Source organism: Phaenicophaeus curvirostris, unplaced genomic scaffold (assembly GCF_032191515.1).
Source record: "Phaenicophaeus curvirostris isolate KB17595 unplaced genomic scaffold, BPBGC_Pcur_1.0 scaffold_184, whole genome shotgun sequence".
Taxonomy (NCBI): Eukaryota; Metazoa; Chordata; class Aves; order Cuculiformes; family Cuculidae; genus Phaenicophaeus; species Phaenicophaeus curvirostris.
Window position 1 is genome coordinate 12,367 of NW_027206802.1, and position 19,504 is coordinate 31,870.

The 19,504-nt window shown below is 49.8% G+C and overlaps 1 protein-coding gene across 1 annotated transcript; it reads right to left on the reverse strand.

Annotated features, from left to right (window-relative positions):
• Positions 1-3,372: 3,372 nt before the first annotated feature.
• Positions 3,373-18,340, reverse strand: LOC138734743 (AT-rich interactive domain-containing protein 1A-like). Its single transcript, XM_069882550.1, has 11 exons — positions 18,050-18,340; positions 14,377-14,507; positions 11,360-11,505; positions 11,164-11,273; positions 9,026-9,235; positions 8,000-8,207; positions 4,676-4,808; positions 4,178-4,350; positions 3,855-4,005; positions 3,603-3,731; positions 3,373-3,505 (listed from the first exon to the last, which is right to left on the reverse strand). Exons 1-11 carry the CDS (start codon positions 18,338-18,340, stop codon positions 3,373-3,375), a joined length of 1,815 nt encoding a protein of 604 aa, XP_069738651.1.
• Between the last annotated feature and the right edge of the window lie 1,164 nt (positions 18,341-19,504).

Here is a 19,504-nt window from a genome sequence, read left to right on the forward strand (position 1 = left end):
ATGATCCAAGGGCTGGAGCAATTTCTGTACTAGGACAGAGATAGAGTTGGCACTGCTCAGCCTGGAAAAGGCTGCAGGGAGACCTCAGAGCAGCTTCCAGTACTGAAAGGGGCTCCAGGAGAGCTGGGGAGGGGCTCTTGATCAGGGAGGGCAGGGATAGGACAAGGGGGAGAGGGTTTGGGCTGAAAGAGGGGAGATTGAGATGAGATCCTAGGGAGAAATATGTTGTGCTGTGAGGGTGGGGAGGCCCTGGCCCAGGTTGCCCAGAGCAGTGGTGGCTGCCCCAGCCCTGGAGATGTTCAAGGCCAGGCTGGATGGGGCTTGGAGCCCCTGATCCAGTGGGAGGTGTCCCTGCCCAGGGCAGGGGTGGAACTGGATGGGCTTTGAGGTCCTTTCTAACCCAAACCATTCCACAATCCTGTGATTCTCCAGCCTTGGTGTTGAGGTTCTGTTAAAAAGAAACCAAAACAACAAAAACCAAAAAACACACTACAAGATTTTCACATTATCAGATCAACCAGAGCTCGCAGAGTACAGACTGAAGTGATGAGAGAAGTTGTGCTTAAATCAACATTGTTGCAGAATGGCACATGCCCACAGACTTCCTATCTCCTAACTTGGTTTCAATATTTTTAAAGCTAAGGAAGCCCAGCACCATTCCTGCCTCTTCAGAAATTCATGTTGCCAGGCAAAGAACTCCAGAACTTCCAGCTGACCCTTCAGAAAAAGACCATGACTTCTAGGAACCTGAAGTTTAGGGAACACAGTCAAATGATGGTTCTGGGAACCAAGAGCTTCCTAGGAGAGGACTAGCAGGATAAAAGAAGGACATTGCTTGAACAAAAATTACCTTTGCCTTTCAAAAAAAGCTTTTCCTTCTTCTTTAACCGAACCTGGTGCGGCTCAGCCAGCCGGCTCCTACAACTATCTGAGGATAAAGCTCCAGGCTCGATGAAACACCCATGGAAATGAGCAGATTTGGACAGGAAGAACCTGGACTTTAGCTCTTTGCTGAAACCCCCTCTCCTCTCAAGTCAGAGTCCACACCAAGCTTCTAAGAAAACGCAAAGGAGATGAAATGGTCCATTTTATAGAGCTCAGAGGGAACCACCTCCCTTCTGAGCCTTTTCCACCCTGCACACTACACATCTCTGCCTCAGCTTCATCTCCTGCTACAAATCCTCTCCTACCTGAGCCTACGCAGCACAAAACAAAAGCCTCCATCACCAAAACAAGCCAAAGGGAGAAAACAAAGCCAGACCACACGCTATCAGCCTCCAAAGCTGCTGGAAAGCACAGGACCTTGAAGGTTCTCCGTGCAAGGAGCCGACCTACAACATCACAGCACCAAGACCTGCCGGCACCGAAGTCACCTCCCTGTCCTGCTCATAAAAAAACCCTTACAAACATCTTACCAAGATTTAATGTACATTTATTCTTAACACGTGGAACATATAGTTTAAAGATTTCATACTGAATAACTGATATTCATTAAGCCAAAAAAGGAAAAAAGGGAGGAATTTACATCAAGTTTTTAGCTACATTGTCTGAAATACAAATATGCAGAATTCATCACTGAAAAATCTCAATTGCGTTTCTTCATCAGGAACTTCAACTGAACCTACAACTTTTTCACACCTCGATTAGAAAGAAAACAAAAAACAGGAAAAAAATACACTATAAGTTGATTGGCTGCTGAGACAGCAATGACTTTATCCACAGAGACCGGTACAGCATCCTCCAGGGAGGGATGTCTGGCAAGAGATTAAACAATTGTGTCTCGCTTTTGCAGGTCATCAACTCGGTAACTCGTCATACTATAAAGGGGGAGGAGAGGGGGACAAAACTGCAGGGGATCTCAGGGTATGTGCAATGTACAACGTCATATATATATACACACGTGGCAGCGCTCGGGCTGCGGCTAAAGGTTAAAACCAGTTCTAAGAGGTGATCTCAGGGTAATTCACACAACCCTGAAAGGAACCAGAAAGATTCTTCCCTCCTCCTCCTTTTAAGTGCAAATGGAGAAAACAGTCAGTTGCTGAGATAGAATTAAAACCCGAGCTCTCTCTTGCATCCAAGGGTCGACCAAGCTGCTACACAGTCTCCTTGGAAGCTCCACGGTCATGACTGGCTTCAGATGGAGCTCTAGGGCTTCAAAGATGCCGAGCGCCAGAGTAACTCGAACTCTTGGCTTGGAGCCCTGTGGCTCTGGTTGCAGAGCCAAACTGCAGAGCAGTTGGAATTATTCTTAGCACAGCTCAGCAAGTGCCCTCTCCATGCTCTCCTAAACCAGAGGACTCAAAATTATCAGAAAAACATTTACAGGTCTTGGCACGGATACAGAGAGCAAGTCACACGCAAGGATTCTTGAAAGAGATTTATGTTCATTCGAACTCTGTCCTGAAACAAACCTGCTGGTTTGGGGAACAAGGAGTAGGAGGCAGCAGGGCAGTCAGGAGAGGAGGCAGGTCTGGAGCCTCTGTCTGCAGGTTCAGCAAGGCAAAGACAACAAAAAGCTCCGCATTGTGGTGCAGAATGACCCACAGCTCCCCCAAATGATCAAGAACTGACTCCAACCTCATCCCACCACTTGGGCCCCAAGCGTTATGGAGTTTGGGATGTTCCAGGGGGGAAGGGAAGCCCAGTAAAGCTTCCTGATCTCCTGCTGCCTGACCAGAACATGCACACCTGCCAACTGCACAGCCTCCGTTCTCAGAACGTTGTTTTGCTAGCACTGGGAACGCTAATTAAAGCTTATCTAAACTATCTGGAAACTAGGAAAAAGCGTCTCCTGTATAAAGTACTTAGTTCTACACATTCATAAACACAGAGTCCCAAGCTTTTTCATCCTCCCCTCAACACAAATTTGAGTTGGACATTGAGGGGCTGGCGTATAGTTCAGAGACGGGAACGAAGCTGGGGAAGGGTCGGGAGAACAAGTCTTATGAGGAGCAGCTGAGGGACCGGGGACTGTTTAGCCTGGAGAAGAGGAGGCTGAGAGGAGACCTCATTGCTCTCTACAGCTCCTGGAAAGGAGGTTGGAGCCAGGTGGGTGCTGGGCTCTTCTCCCAAGTAAGAAGCGATGGGATGAGAGAAAACGGCCTCAAGCTGCACCAGGGAAGGTTTAGATTGGATATTAGGGAAGATTTCTTTACCAAAGGAGTGGTGAAGACCTGGCAGAGGCTGCTCAGGGCAGTGGTGGACCCTCCATCCCTGGTGGGGTTCAAAAAGCACGTAGATGTGGCACCTGGGCCATGGTTTAGTCAGCACAGTGGGGTTGGGGTAACGATTGGACTGAATGAGCTGTGACGTCTTTTCCAACCTTCAAGATTCTATGATTCTAAGAAATTTCACAGATTCTTCTGTCCCTCAGTCCAGCAAACGAGAAGCTTGCCAACAACTCACCTGCTGCTGCTGTTGATACATGGTGGTTTGCTGGCGAGGGAAGGGGTTGCCGGAGGATGTGCCTTGAGCGGAGAATTGATTGCCATAGGAATCACGTCTGGAGAAGAAACAGATGCATTACTTGTGTGACCACTCTCACAATCCCAGAGCTCCCAAACCGGGCCGAGCTGCTGCTGGGAACACCCCGCACAGACCTTTGTTGCTGCTGCGGCTGCGGGTAGCGGCTGGGAGAATACATCCCCGACTCCGGGCTGGAAGGCATGATGTTGGGCTGCGGAGTTCCGCTTGCTAAGTTGCCCTCAGGTCCCCTGCCGGGCTCCGTCCTACAGGGAAGCAAACACAAACACCGCACATGTCCAACTTGAATTCACCCTCGCTCCTCAAATGGATCAGGAAAGTCACAATGGGAAGTGAAAGCGATCGTTTCACGAGGTTCAAGCACCCACCTCACTCTGTCGTAAGGACCTCCGTAGGAATAGTGTTGCCGCTGTCCGATGGCCATATTACCCATCCCTGGACCTGCAGCACGATTGTAAGGGTCACCCATACCACTGTTGGGGCCCTGCCCTGAGGACATGAAGGGATCGCTTCCAGGAGCTGAAACACGGAAAGAACCACCAGTAAACACATCTTTCTAACGCAGACGTAGACAGGCCCTGTCTCCTGGGGAAGGAGGGCAAGCAGAAGGTCTCCTACAGCTAATTCCAGCATAGAGAGACAGGGATTAGTACTCAAGATGAGGGAAAGGAGCACACGAGGACCTCCTCACCTTTCCTCACACTGCTGTAAGGATCTTTATTTGGCTCATAAGACATGTGACCCATCATGTCAGAGGTATTCATGCTGGGCTGGTACCCTGGATTTGGAGTCATGGAGTTCCGCTTTTGGAACGTAGGATCACTACCATCAGCAAAGGCATCCTGAAGGCCCACCAAGTTACTCCTGATCCAAAAAAAAAACCACAACAGGATTATAGAGGTCCACCATGCTCCTCAGGATACCTTTCCCCACGTTTTTTCTCAGGTGTTGCTGTCCCCTAGGATCACAGTCACACTCCTCCAACAAAGTCACAAAGAACTGCCCTTCTACAAAACTGTCCTTGACCCCAAACCCAAAGGAATCACTATTCTCACACAGATCCAGAGCCAACGGTGTTGCTGTAAGCCATGAACGAAGGAGCAAAGCCAGGGAGCCCCACCACAAGAGCCATCTGTGGTAGGGACCCAGCAGCACCCTTGCAGTCACACTGGGAGCGATGGTTTCATACCTGATGCCTGGCAAAGGGGGCATCTGGCTGTGTGGCGTAGACGCTGGAGTTGGTGGCTTCAAGTCTCCTCCTTCTGCCATGGAGCTGCTGGTGGACTGAGGCACCTGAGGGCCCTGCATGGAGCCTGAACCCGCTGCAAGAACAGAAACGCATGAGCAGAGAGCCCTCCAAGAGACAGAGATGAACCACGGCCAAAGAAGTACAAGGAGCAAAACGCTGCAAGGAGAACCTGGGCCAGACTTCCCAGAAGAACCACGTGCAGTAGCATAAAGCTGAGAGGACATGTTTGCTCTCATTGTGACTTTATTCTTTACCACGTTCTTTTACACAAGGCGCCACCACCATGGCACCATGTTGTGCTGCCCAGGACATCTCACTCCAAAGGCTGATGCTCTACAGTGCACCTTCATGTTCTCTTTCTGTCGAGAAAGAAGGCGGGTTTGAGCCCTCTCCTGGAAGCGCGAGCCCTCTCCTGGAAGCGCGAGCCCTCTCCTGGAAGCCTCACCATCTTTTTAGTGATAGAAACTCCAGGATGTAAGCGGAAATCACCAAGTTAACTCTGAACAAGGCTCTGCCCTTCCAGAGGGGTTAATTCATGCAGGTCAATTCAAGCACCACTCCCAAGGATTCCTGGAACAGGGAATGCCGGAGATGATGGATCTTTCACTGAACAACCAAACCCGTCCAGCAAGTTCCCTGGCTCCATACAGGTTGCTTTACACTACAGTAAGCTTTCATGAAAAAATCTCAGGCCATCATGTGTGATCCAGCTGTGCCACCGGCTCGAGGAGCTCTCCCTGCCCCAGATCACTGTGACACTGCCAGCTCTCAGGTTCATACACTCCTCGCAGCTGGCAAGAGCTGAACTCTTCATTAATGTTTCCATTAGTTACCATCCCCAGCACGCGATATCCCTCGGCTTCAGCCCTGCTGCTTGATGAGTCATTTCAGCTCTTCATTAAAATCCACCGAGGTCACGTCCAGGCCATGTTTGTTTACACCCCACCTTCCTGGCACCCTGTCCTCTTCTTCACGGCTCCCTCCCAGCCCGGGGAGGCCTTGGCAGAAGGAGGAGCAGAGGCAAGCTCAGCGGGGAGTTTCATTCATGGGCCCTCCCCGCCGTTCTCCTTCCCGTTCAGCTCCGCTCGCTTCCCCCAGAAATTCACCGTTTGGAACGCTGGCATCGGCAGGAAGAGGCCTCGAGACATTCCCCACCTCACTGCCAGTTGGTGCTTGTCCCCACCCCCTGCTGTCCCTCCCACTCACAAATTCACACACGCTTGGAGCCAGGCCAGTTCCATTACTCTGGGAATTAAAACCCAACGGCAGACTGATTCCGCACCCCGGGGACGCGCCGCAGTTTGTGAGCAGGAACCCAAGCTGGGCTGCAGGAAACCCGCGCCACGTGCCTGCGCGGCACCACCCGGCCCAGCCAAGGCCCTTCTGTGAATACGTTTGGGTTTGGAGGGTTATGAATGCACACTACATGGAAAACAGCTCCAGCACCGAGACCTCTACCTAGAGCATTATCCTGCAAGGCCTTTGGATGCTCTGCAGCCTCAAAAAGCAGCCAATGTGGAATCATGCCGCGCGATCCTCAATTCACAAAGTTCCAAGGGCCACAACAGGCTGGAACGAAGGAAAATCAAAACCAATGGATTATAAAGTCTGCAAGAAGCACAAAGTGGTGTCTGCGTGGGATGCCTCAGCCCTTTGTCCAAGTGACGGGACTTCAAAATCACACAATCATGGAACAGTTTGGGTTGGAAGGGACCTCCAAGCCCACCACTTCCACCCCTGCCATGGGCAGGGACACCTTCCACTGGATCAGGGGCTCCAACCCCCATCCGACCTGGCCTTGAACCCCTCCAGGGATGGGGCAACCACCACTGCTCTGGACAACCTGTTCCAGGGCCTCCTCACCCTCACAGCAAAACATTTCGTCCTAAGATCTCATCTCAATCTCCCCTCTTTCAGCTGAAAACCATTTCTCCTCATGCTATACCTGCACTCCCTGATTAAGAGCCTCAGCTGCTGTCCACTTGGCTTTCAAACAGGGAAGGCTTTGGAGTCTGGAGATGAAGTTGAGAATGCGACTTGTGTTGTGTACTACACCCTCTGTTTGGGCTGATCCAGAGGAGCGAGAGAGAAAGGAGGAAAAAGGAAGCAGAAGAGGAGGATGAACATGGACTGATACAGCTTAAAGGATCAGAGCAGCCCTCCAGTACTGAACGGGGCTGCAGGAAAGCTGGGGAGGGGCTCTTGATCAGGGAGTGCAGGGATAGGATGTGGGGGAACAGTTCACAGATCACCTGCACCACGGCCCTTGAAGGCAGAGTCACCACCTTCACACACTCCTGTATCGGCGAAAACAAAACAAAATATGATGCACCACCTCATCCATCCTGACAGGCATCTTGGCTGACATCCTACAAGTCCCAGGCTCCAAATGCTCTGAACATCTTTGTTCACCTCCTGGCATCTCAGAGGGCAAGAAAGTTTTTAGAAGGAGGTGGGGATGGATCTGTAGTCTAGTTTAAGCAGAACTCAGACACCATTTTAGACAGGTCGCTCTAATGACACACAAGTTGCTTTATCTCACAAAATACACCAGGTTTGGAGCTACACCAGGACAGGCTTCCTGACGAGCGAAACAACACGATTTAGTTCTTTATAAAAACCACCACTGTAACTGAGCAGATAAATGTAGTTGCCAACAGATTATTCGGACAAGCACGCTGTCGATCAAGGGCTTAGCGGGGCTGAAACCCAACTGCAGCACAATCAAAAAAGGGTTCATTATTCCCCTTCCTCAGAAGCCAGACAAAGGTAATGCTGGGTTTCTGAACCAAAAAGGCATTTTTTGCAAAAATTACAGGAACTTCACAGCAGATAAAGCTTACTTCACGTATAGGAACAGGTTCCTGACCAGAAAAAAAAGCATCTGAACGTTTTACTTATAAGACAAAGTGGAAAATCTGAAGCTTAAAGGGTTGGCAAGCTCAGCAGTGATTCAAGTCATGAACCTAAAGCAAATAAGACAGAGTGGATCAGACTTCATGAAGACCAAAATGCACAGCAGGCACTGTTGGCCTGGACCTCATGTCCTCCTTTAACTTCTGCATTGAACACTATGCTTAATTATTCCAAAACCGGAGCCTCCCATCAAATCTGAAACAGCAGTTCATTTGAAAGGGCTTGAATTCTAGAGCACTCAACCCGTAATAGGCTCGTGGAGCTCTCTGGGCACAAAGCCTCCAAGTTCTCACTGTCTCCTCTGGCGCAAGCATCCATTGCACACCCTAAACCCAAGTCTGAACTCACCTGGAGACGGAGGCTGGATCTTCGTCTGAGATTTCTTTGAATCGGCAGCTGCAAAGATATCCGGAGGGGGGTCTTCACCTCGCTCTATCTTGCACTTGAAGGCGTAGAGACACTGGATGTACTGCTTCTTCAAAGAACTAGCTGCGCTGCTGGACGTGCCCACGTTGAGATTGGTGGCTAACTCACACCACTTCTTGTTTTTGCTGACCTGCACAACCAACCAAGAGGCTCTAAACTCAATATCCAAGTTCCTTCTCCTCCAATACATTTTCTAGGAAGAAAGCAACACTCCCCAGCTAAAACAAAGGACGCTCTAAGGGCTAAGCAAGGCAGACACAGTTGTGTTCAAACTCAGAACTAGTAGTAAACTCTCTTCCCCACCTAGAGATCATTTGAATAGGGACAGACTGCAAATCAAATTAGCCATGAGATCAGTTGACAGCCTGATGCAAAGTCAATAGAATCATGGGGTGGTTCAGGTTGGAAGGGACCTCAAAGCCCATCCAGTTCCAACCCCTGCCATGGGCAGGGACACCTCCCACTGGATCAGGGGCTCCAAGCTCCATCCAACCTGGCCTTCAACCCCTCCAGGGATGGGGCAGCCACCACTGCTCTGGGCAACCTAGGCAAGGGTGTCCCCACCCTCATAGGAAAACACTTCTCCAAGATCTCATCTCAATCTCCCCTCTTCCAACTGAAAACCATGCCTCCTTGTCCTATCTCTGCACTCCCTGATCAAGAGCCCCTCCCCAGCTTTCCTGGAGCCCCTTTCAGCACTGGAAGCTGCTCTAAGGTCTCCACGGAGCCTTTTCTCTCCAGGCTGAACAACCCAGCCTATTAAGGAAGCATTAAAAAGCATTTTTAAAATTATTATTAGCATTATTTAAAAAAGTAAAAGCAAAATAAACAGGTAAGTGGGAAGCCAGGGCTACCCCAGAGCTACAAAGCTACTTTGAATCGTGTGGCCCATTGACTTGTGACTGCCAGACAGGAAGCAGCTCTGACCACAGACACCTGGTCACCCACCTCAGTCAGTCCTCTGATCTCCTTCTCTGAGATGCAGAGCCGGTAAAGGACCAAGGGCTTCCTGCCCACCGCTGGCAGATTTGTCATGCCCATGGCCTTCTCTTCAGTAAAGGCCAGGTAACGATCGACCCAGAGCTTCCTCTCGGGCTCACCACCCAGCTCGTAGAGTTTGGTGATCTTCTCATTGGCTGTAGTAGAGGAACTGGACTTCTAGGAGAAGGAAAGAGATACCAGCAGTGAGCAGCACAAAACCAGCTGGCTTACAGCAGAGAGGGTTTTAAAAAGGCAGTCAGGGAAGAGCTCCAAGTTCTGCTCAAGAACAGCTTTATATTAGACCCACACTTGTATCAGACAAACATCAGGCAGGCATTATTCGACAAAGGTATCTCAAAAATCAGCTGCTACTCAAGGAATTCACAGTTTTCAAAAGTGAAAGGTTTCAGGAATGCCACAGAAACCAAACAAACCTCAAGGAGTCCTTGCAGAGAGCCATCTCTTTGAGGCATCCTTTGTGGGCTCATTTGCTAAATACAGGAGAAAACATTTAATTCAACTGCAAAGGAGTTTCCCCCTGGCTACTGCACCCTGCCAGGGTGAGAGCTGCCTCTGGTCAGCCTCTTCTCCTACTCAAGAGGGAGATGCATGCCTCAAAGGAAAGCTAAGATTTGAAGCACCTGTGACCTCAAAGCCCCTCCAGTTCCACCCCTGCCATGGGCAGGGACACCTCCCACTGCATCAGGGGCTCCAAGCTCCATCCAACCTGGTCTTGAGTGAGAGGTGTCCCTGCCCATGGCACAAGATGGAACTGGATGGGCTTTGAGGTCCCTTCCAACCCAAACTATTCCATGATTCTATGATACTAAGAAGCCATAACACGAGCAGAAGTGAGAGATCTTCTCAACGTTCTCGCAGGCAGCTGGTAGCACAAGTATCAAACTTCCAGAGCATTTGCTGTCCTTCAAGTAGAGACTATGGGCTCAGAAACTGCTTGTTTTGCTGGCTCTTTTGAGACTGGTAGCAGCAATGCAAAGAAAAACATTCCCTGAAGAACCTGTTTGCCTCCCTCTTCTGGCTTTAATACAGGATTAGGAAGAGGTTTGTTTGGGAAACAACTGTAACACTTTAGAGTCCCACCTCCCAGCTGAGAGATGAGAACCAAGTAGCTCCAAGCCTACACCAGAAACAAACCCCGCGTTGTTCACGCTCCTTTGGGCAGTTTCACTCTGGCAGGTGATAATTCCTAATACTGAATCATTTTGCAAGTGTAATTGATTGCTCCCAAAGGGCTGGGAAATGCTCCTCTTCATTTCTCAACGGTTTATGAATCCAGAAGCAAACCTCTCAATTGTTCCCTCATAAATCCTAAAAAACCTCTTGTAAACACTGTTGAACCACTGTTCCAAGATGGATCTGTTCTAGGTACAGTTCAAGCCCAGCCAGGGCTGGCCACATCAAGTATAATTCAATTTTCCTACACTGAGCACTTCAACAAGGTGGTTTCTACCTTTACACTTTGGATTCAAGCCACACACTACACTGATTAGGTATTCAAAGGACCCGGGGACTTGGGAAAGGTGACCCAACAGGTCCACCTGTGCAGGTACCTTCTCCCCACTTATCAAAGGCCCAAAAGTGCAACGAGAATGTAAAAATAAAGTGTGCCAGGCATCCATCAGGAATTCTAGAGAGGCTTGAACTCTTGAGTCACAAAGAGGGGAGGACACAAGAATTCTGATAGAGAAGTCCCTTTCCTGGCCTTAATGAGGGTCGGTAGGTATGGCAGCCTCACCATTCAGGCTCCTCCACAGAACTTATTACACCTGGATTTAGTGGTTTATTGCAGAGCCCTCTCCAAAACACACTTGTCAAGACAATTATTTCTTTGAAATGAGTGTCCTACTCACTCATCACACTCAAGTTAAAATCCTGGTTGCAAGGAGCAATCGGATCACACGCTACAAGGACAACTTCTCTACAGCGAGAAGTCTGTCCAGGGTAAGGAGGAGGAACCCAATCGTGTTCTCTCAGGAACCACAGTCACCACTAGACAGATGCACTGTTCCAGTTACTGTGTCATGGTTTTATCTCCCTGGATGCTGACAAGGATGGAAGTCATTAGAAAAACGAAAACATTTTACCTTTGACTTGGATTCTGCTTTGGGTGTCCCATCTGCCTTATTGTTCAATTTAGTTGCGGGTGTTAATTTGACATCCCCAAGGCCTATCATTTCAGGGCTTGCTGCCATCCCTAGGAAGTCAGAAGAATCTTTAACACCGATTCTCAATATGGGACAACGAAATCAATGCAACATTTGACAGATGGTACCGGCTTACCTGCAGAGTTATTAGCCATGTTCCCACCCATCGGATAGGGCGGGCCCTGGGGGTTCATCATGCCAGCCATACTGTTAATTCCCTGTCTGTAAGGAGGTCCAGTGCCCATCATCCCACCTTGGTTCATGTTGGGATAACCAGGAGGCCTAGAGAAAGCAAGGATAAAAGACATTCACTCCAAATACTGAGCATTAAGATCTTGTCCTCAAAAGAAGCAGGTTTGCTAAGAGAAGTCTACAAAGGATGTGGAGAACTGACTTTCCCCAGCTTCCTTCTCCAGCAAAAGACTGGTGCTACCTGACAGTTCAGCTGCGCTAGAGTCTCATTCTCAACAGAAAAGGGGATGTAAACTAGCTTGCAAGAGGGAGCTCAATTCTGAACCTTTTCACCATCGGTCTTGTTCTGCTGCACCCGTAAAACAAACTTCATTCTAGTTGTTGTCTTCACAGGGAAGAACAGACCTGCAAACACCTCAGCCCTGTGAGAAGAGTTTATTTGTAGAGATCATAGAATCATAGAATAACCAGGTTGGAAGAGACCCACCGGATCATCGACTCCAACCATTCCTATCAAATACTAAACCATGTCCCTCAGCACCTCGTCCACCCGTGCCTTAAACACCTCCAGGGAAGGTGAATCAACCCCCTCCCTGGGCAGCCTCTGCCAGTGCCCAATGACCCTTTCTGTGAAGAATTTTTTCCTAATGTCCAGCCTAAATCTCCCCTGGTGGAGAGGGGAGGTTGGACAGTGACATTGGGAAGGACAAATGGGGGGTACCAGCTGCATCACATTCTGTTGTTGGTTGCAGCAGAACCATCTTGTCTATTTTAACAGTGAAATTTGATCAAAATGCTTCTACAAACACCGGCAAATGCTACGTTTGAGCTGAAAATGCCAGTCTGTCAGTGGGGTGACTTAGCACATCGCCCGTCCTTCCTCCTCTCCATTACTGCCTCTGTTAGAGATCACTTCCTGCACAGCTATCTTGGAGGTAGATTTGTTCAAACATTACCTTCCTGGAAAAAAACCCTTTGTTTTATTTCAATGAAGGCTAAAAAAATGCCTAAAAAGCCTAAAAATAGCGTCTAAGATCTCTTGCAATTTTCACTGCCTTCCATTGTAACATCAAAAACGTTGCTCATTTACGCAGCTCCTTGTTTTCTTTTCCTCCTGGTCAACTTTGACAAAACCCACATTCCTCCCGTGGAAACCACTGGAAGTGGGAGTAAAAAGACAGTATTTTCAACATTTTGCATTAAAAAGCATCAACCAACACAAACAACCGAGAGCAAAACACTCCTCTCCCTGGGACTCGCTGCACCTAATTCTGCCTCCGGTGTGAGATCCACCTCTCAGCTCCCCTCTGAGTAGTGAAGGGATCAGAATGTCCAGAAGCCAATTCAGTCCAAGCTAAGATGAGACGGTAAAAAACAGTATTTCCCTTAAACACATTAAGGTATTTTTAGTCTGAATCACCAAATGCGGTTTTCATCATCACTGAAACAAAGCTGGAGGCCAAACCCCTTTGCAGGAGATTTTAAAATCCCTGCCCCAAGAGCTCGTGGCATTTCAGAGCTATCAAATCCTCAAGCCCAGAGGGGCAGAGCCCAAAGCTACAGAGATGAGCTATTTCTATGCTCAGAGGGAAAAACACAATATAAATGTACACCAAAGAAAATATAAGCCTGAAAGGACAGATACACAGCAACGGTGCAAGGTGAAACGTGAATATCCCCTTCCATTAGCAGGAGTGAGCAGCCTGCTTCTCCGAGAGGCAAAGGAGAAGGTTTGCCTCCAGGATCTGAGAGGGGTCACTGGAACCAGGAATATTCATACATGAACCAGGCAGAACGAGGGGATACAGCTTAGTAACGCCAGGCAGGAAAAGATCTGCAAGATGTGAAGCCAAACAATGTTAAAAACAGTTTGAAAATTACCTCCTAACCCACCAGCTAACGACCTTTAAAGCTGATCTCGTCAACTTCACCTATGCATCAAGGCTTAACCTAAGTACTGCGAGTCATTTAAAAACGCTGGTTTAATTAAGCAGGTTAATATAGGGTTGCTTTAGACGTGTAAGCGAGGGATCCCTGCCTTGCTAGCGCACCATCATGGACCTCGTACCCAGGAAGACACCAGCCTTTCAGCTCTGAGATCACAAACAGGACCATCAAAATCAACTGGTGAAGTGACTTTCACCTCTAAAGATCAGTAAGTTTTACACATTCAAACAATAAAGCCATTTCCCAGCTAAGATGCCAGCACAGCAGCGTTTACCAAGTGTTATCCAGCAGGACTAAGTTTCTTGGAAGCGAGACTGATGCAAGGGGAAGGTGAGAAGCCAGGACTGGAACACCTAAAAGCAACCAGCACATCCATAAGGGACTCTTTTCAACCTATCAAGTCATTTTTTTCCCCATCTATCAAGTAATTTTCCCAGGATGCCGACCGTCAAGGCACAGAGTAGAGTTTTTAACCAAACCTGACGGGTGCCATCCAGCTCCCATCTACTCAAGAGGGGAAATAGAACTCAAGGCTACCCATAAAATGGTCTGTAGAGAAACAGAGAAGCCTTTCAAATAGAGCAAATCTCATTGAAGTCATGGAGTCCCGCTGCCGGCAGCAGGTTCTGGATCGAGCCCAAGAGGAGAGGGCCAGCAAGGTTTTATTTGCCTCCCACAGAGCATCAGGAGGGGACCTGGAACTAGATGGTGGCCCCAGGAGAAGGGCTCTCCTCTCCTCTCCCCTCCTCCCGCCAGCGCAGCCAATCGAGCCGAGCCGGGAGGTGAGGCTCCACAGCGGTAACTCTGCCAACTTGAAGGAAACGTCAGGGGCTGGAGAATTTCCTCACGTGTTTCCAATGTGGTTTCTATGCATTTTACTGCTCATTTGCAGATCAAAAATGCTGGAGGGATTCCAACTATTTCACACAGAATCTCACACTCCCGGCTGGCTGCAGCCCCAAAGCCTGAGTTTCTTCCCTTGAAATACTGCCCAGTGTTACTTTGGGATGTGACCTGATAGCGGAAGCCCACGGGGACCCTGAAACAATAATCGTTCCAGCTGCGATTGGTTGCCCAGCGCTGGCTGATGCCAGCACGGGTTTGTCAGTGCTGCTGACAAACAGGGACTCAGCAGCTAACGCCTCCTGTTCACACCACAACAAAAACCATGCCTGGAATCACACAATCCGGTACCCAACGGAGGAGGCAGGGAGTTCTTCCGCCTCAGGGAAAGGGTTGCAAGTCCTGGCATGACCAGCCCAAGGGAGCCTGATGCTGGAAACCGCCACGTTTCTTTTCTATGAAAAGAGGAACCACCAGTTTGCTATGTGATAGCAGCTGGTTTGTTAAACAGGGATGAAACAACAAGAAATACTTCACATCAAAACCTTCGAGGAGAAGGGATTGAAGCCTCCGCTCCAGCCCAGCCCACCGAGCCTCAACAGTGGGAAGACTGACCAGAAAGCAAAGGGATCTCCTCGCTGGGGTTTGCAGCCTTCCCTGCTCATTGGAGAAGAGGAGGCTGAGGGGAGACCTCATTGCTCTCTCCAACTACCTGAAAGGAGGTTGTGGAGAGGAGGGAGCTGGGCTCTTCTCCCAAGGGACAGGGGACAGGATGAGAGGGAATGGCCTCAAGCTCCACCAGGGGAGGGTCAGGCTGGACATTTTCACAGAAAGGGTCACTGGGCACTGGCAGAGGCTGCCCAGGGAGGGGGTTGAGTCACCTTCCCTGGAGGGGTTTAAGGGACGGGTGGACAAGGTGCTGAGGGACATGGTTTAGTGATTGATGGGAATGGTTGGACTCCATCATCCGGTGGGTCTCTTCCAACCTGTAGATTCTAGGATTCTATGATCTCCAGCCTAAGAGTGGATGGCGAGGGAAGGAGCCGGACGACGCCGTCAGATCACTAGATAGCACTCAAGGAAATGATGATCAGGAGACGAGCATGCGGCAGAGCTTAGAAATTCCATAAGGCCGGTTGTTTCCATACAGGCGCTCACAAGCAAAACCAGAGAACAATAGCTAAATTTATTCCCTCATTCTTTCTGAAAGGGAAAAAAGCTGCTTCATTGCCTCTGACTAATTGAAACACCTACTTTCTATTACAATTTCATTTTCACTGCAGTTTCTTTTCCACTTAATTCAAGAACTATCAACACTTGGAAATCACAAGCTTGTCCTTTCCTTCCCCTTTATTTCCACACCCAAAATACCTCAATCTCCTCTATCACAAATTACACAGCTGACTGGCAGCAATTTTGGGGAAACGGGTAGACCTGTTTCTCCTTCTAAGGCACAGAAAACAGAATCTTGCATCTCATGCTTCACAAAACACTTTAGAGATAAACACAAAGAGACCTGGAGATCTTGCCATGCTCTGTCCGCACCAAACTTCTCATCCAAGGCAGCACCTGGCAAAGCTGACCTGACATTTCCACAGATCATGGAATGCTTTGAGTTGGAAGGGACTTCAAAGCCCATCCAGTTCAACCCCTGCCACGGGCAGGGACACCTCCCACTGGATTAGGGGCTCCAAGCCCCATCCAGCCTGGCCTCGAACCCCTCCAGGGATGGGGCAGCAACCACTTATCCAGATAACCTGGGCCAGGGCCTCCCCACCCTCACAGGAAAATATTTCTTCCTAAGATCTCACCTCAGTTTTCCCTCGTCCAGCTGAAAACCATTCCCCCTTGTCCTATCCCTGCACTCTCTGGGTGCCCTCAGTAGCACCGCTTTTTGGGAGCGTGGTAGGGACACCTGAGGAGAACAGGATCAAAGAGTCGATCGCATCCATCAGGAAGGCTGCTCAGGTATCAGGCCTTGGAAAGGAAAGTGCCTGTGAGGGACTAGCGTGGGTCTGAGACGACAGACTACAGTCACTTATTTATTAAAGAGCTTTTCTCTTCCTTCTAAAGGTTTTTAAGTACCCCGCTTCACTCTGAGGACAAACTCCAGCCCCTTCGCAATGCTACATCACCCAAGAGGCAGGAAGCTCCCCTCTTTCTGCCAGCCATAAGGATCTTCCAACTCCCCAGCAGTGCTTCCTCTGGAAGGCACTTTCATCTCCAACATGTTCAATTTAGACTCCAAAGCGTTGAGTTATCTCAGCATGTGATGGTGCCACCATGCCAACCACAGCAGCTTGGGTGGGCAAAGTACCGGAGCAAAGGCAAGAGGCTGAATAATCACAAACTTAGACAGGCGTCTGCTCAGTGCAACGCTTGGGATTGTGAGACAATTCAGCTTTTGGTATTGTTACCTGCCTCTTTGAAACAACCGAGTGACAGAATTCCTGAAATAAGCAGAAGGAGGAAAGATTTTAGGAGAGAATAAGGTTTCGAAGGTACCAGAAATTAACTGGTGGCAGTGGCAGAGGGCTCTGCACAGCCCAGACTGGGCCCAAGTGCTCCTGCCTGATGGCTCGGGCAGTCCTTTCGCTGGAAAAAGCTGCTAGGGAGAGAGCTGAAAGCTGGCAGCTCCTTTCCAAAGTCCTCCCAAAGCAGGGATGCAATGATGGAGCAAGCTGAGGGGCTACAGCTGAGACCCTGGACACTGCCAGCTGGGGTGGCTCTGGAAAAAAACATTTGTGTGCAAGGATCTGCTTGCAAAAATGCACCTGCTGACCCAGGGAGCATGGAGAAACTGCAAACACATTAGGAAAGAACTGAGGGAATTCTCCTTTCACCCTTCCTCAGCGCAGAGGAAGGGGTAGCATAACCATGGAAACCTGGCCCATGCCAGACATTGATGTATGCCCAGCGCTACCCCTTGGGCCAGGGTGCCAGAACAGTCAATCCCTAAAAGTTGCCCCCTTCTCCCCCTTCTCCTTTTTCGCCCCCTTCTCCCCCTTCTCCTTTTTCGCCCCGCTTGCTCCCTTCTCCTTTCAATACACATTTCTATTTTCTCATGTAAAATCCTATTCAAAACCATAACCAAACCCAGTGACACAGCTCCTCCTCCAATTACCCGGCCTTGTTTGAAATCACGGCATGAACTTTGGACCCACAAGGGCGCAGGCACCGGCCCATCCGAGCCGCGCAGCCGCTGCAGGACGGAGCAGAGCAGCCAAGCCCTGGGCCCCTGCCACGTCCCACATTTGAGCTTCATGTGGAAGCAGTTTTCTCCAGGGCATTTATGATCGTGCACGTCTCCAAGACGAGTCAATCCAGCCCGCCAAAAGGAAAATGATTCCCATGAACCAAAAGCTCAGGTGTGGCAGCGTTTAACACACATGAAGTGCTGTCAGCTGAAGTTAAACACCTTTGTTTTCCCCTGCGACTGCCCCACGCAGTAGCTGAAGGTCACACCACCACGGGCTTTCCCTCCCTCACATGGTGCAGGACCTCTGGCAGGTTAAGTTTGAATGGAAAGGGAAGAGGTCGAGGTTAGTGTGCCCGACAGACTGACAAGAGGCTTCCGCACCATTTCAAGTGTCTCCAATGACACCAAGTGAGCAGCAAAAAGGAAGGGCCAAACTGATTTCCCTGCTCTACAACAACGAGCTGCTCAAGAGCGAGGGTCACCAGTGAGGTGCGTGCTTCAGCAGCCACGGCGCAGGGAGTGGCTCCGTATTCCCAGGCTGCGGCAGCGCAGGGGATGCGTGTGACGGGGCACACGGCTATTGTTCAGGATCCCAGACCAGAACTGGTCACCCTACAGCAATTCCCTGATTAAACACTGACCCGCCTTCTCACGCCGGCCAGGCTCAAAAGAAAACGAGCCCGTCCTCTCCCGAGCAAGCTGCCAGGCGTCCCTGCTGCCCACCTCCACACGGAGGTCGCCGTCTTCTTTTTCAGTAGTCTCCGTATCAGACATCGCTCCTAAGGAAACGAAAGGCTGGGGGTTAGGGGAATCTGTGCGAGGCGTGCAGGCAGGAAGCAGAGCTGAGCAGCTCGAGACCAGAATAGAAACAGGAATCGAGCCCGGCATCGAGCGCAGCGCAACGCGCTGCCGGCACAGGCTCCTGCGAGGCTGCATCGGCAGCTCCACGCGGCATCATCTCGAAAGGGATGCTGATCGGAGGCAGAGGGCTCCGCGCAGCCTGGATTGGGCTCAGGAGCTGCAGCACGGGCTGGGGAGTTTCCTCCTGGAGCACCGGGGCGGATTAAGCTCCGTTCAAACCCAGACGAAGGGGCGGGAGGGGAGAAAATTGCCACATGGACAAATAGCTGCGCAACCCAGAGAAGCAGGTTGCAGTGTGAAACACGTCAATGGGGTGGCTGGAAGGTGAGGGTCATTTTGCAAGCGGCAATCCGAGCCCTTCGCCACTGGAGAAATTATTAGTAAAATTAAGAATTAAAACAAACACACACACAGCCTTCCCAAGCAACCACACAGAAGTGATGGTCAGTATTGCACATACAATGAAAAGCGCTGGCAGAGAAGCCTTGGCCAGGAAGAAAATATTTCCAACTCCCAATATCAGCATAATTTGGGATAAACACCTTCCTATCAGCATAAAACACCATTCACTGATCCTGCTAATCCCAGTGTTCCAGGTCCTGGGCTCCCCAGGGCATTTCTCTGCACATCCCTGGTGATGCCCGGGCACCCAGCGTGCAGCCACCCTGCTCTGAAATGCACACAGCTCTACTCCCTCTCCAGGCAAGCAATAAGACAAGCTCAAAAGGCAAAATGCAAACCAAACAGAAGCATTCCGACATGGAAAAAGGAAATAAAAAATAGTTATAAGGAGCCTGAAGTGACCAGCAAGTTCAACTCGAAAAGGTTCTCTTCCCCTCTCCCAAAACAGATAGCCAGAATGATCAGTTTTGAGCTCAAATAATATCAAGAAAGGGTTCCTTTCCTGGGCTGCCCCTCCCTCGGCAGCACTCTCAGCTCTCTGCTGTGTTTCTGCCTGTTGCAGCGATTATTTCCAGGTCAGGGGACGCAGCTGACAGAGCTCAACTTTATTCCACTCCAAGAGCACACAAGCTGAAGTGACCACATTGGAAGAATGGAGGATCCAAACGGTGCTCCCCCAACAGCCTCCTGAGTACCCAAATTCAGAGCCTACCTGGCTTAAGAAAGGAAGAGGCAAGCAAACACAGAAATACCCCTCGCTGCTGGGGATATGCACAGGAGGGCTCCTTCTGCACCAGCCAAACCCTGCAGCCTCACCCTTCTCCCCTCCCCACAAAA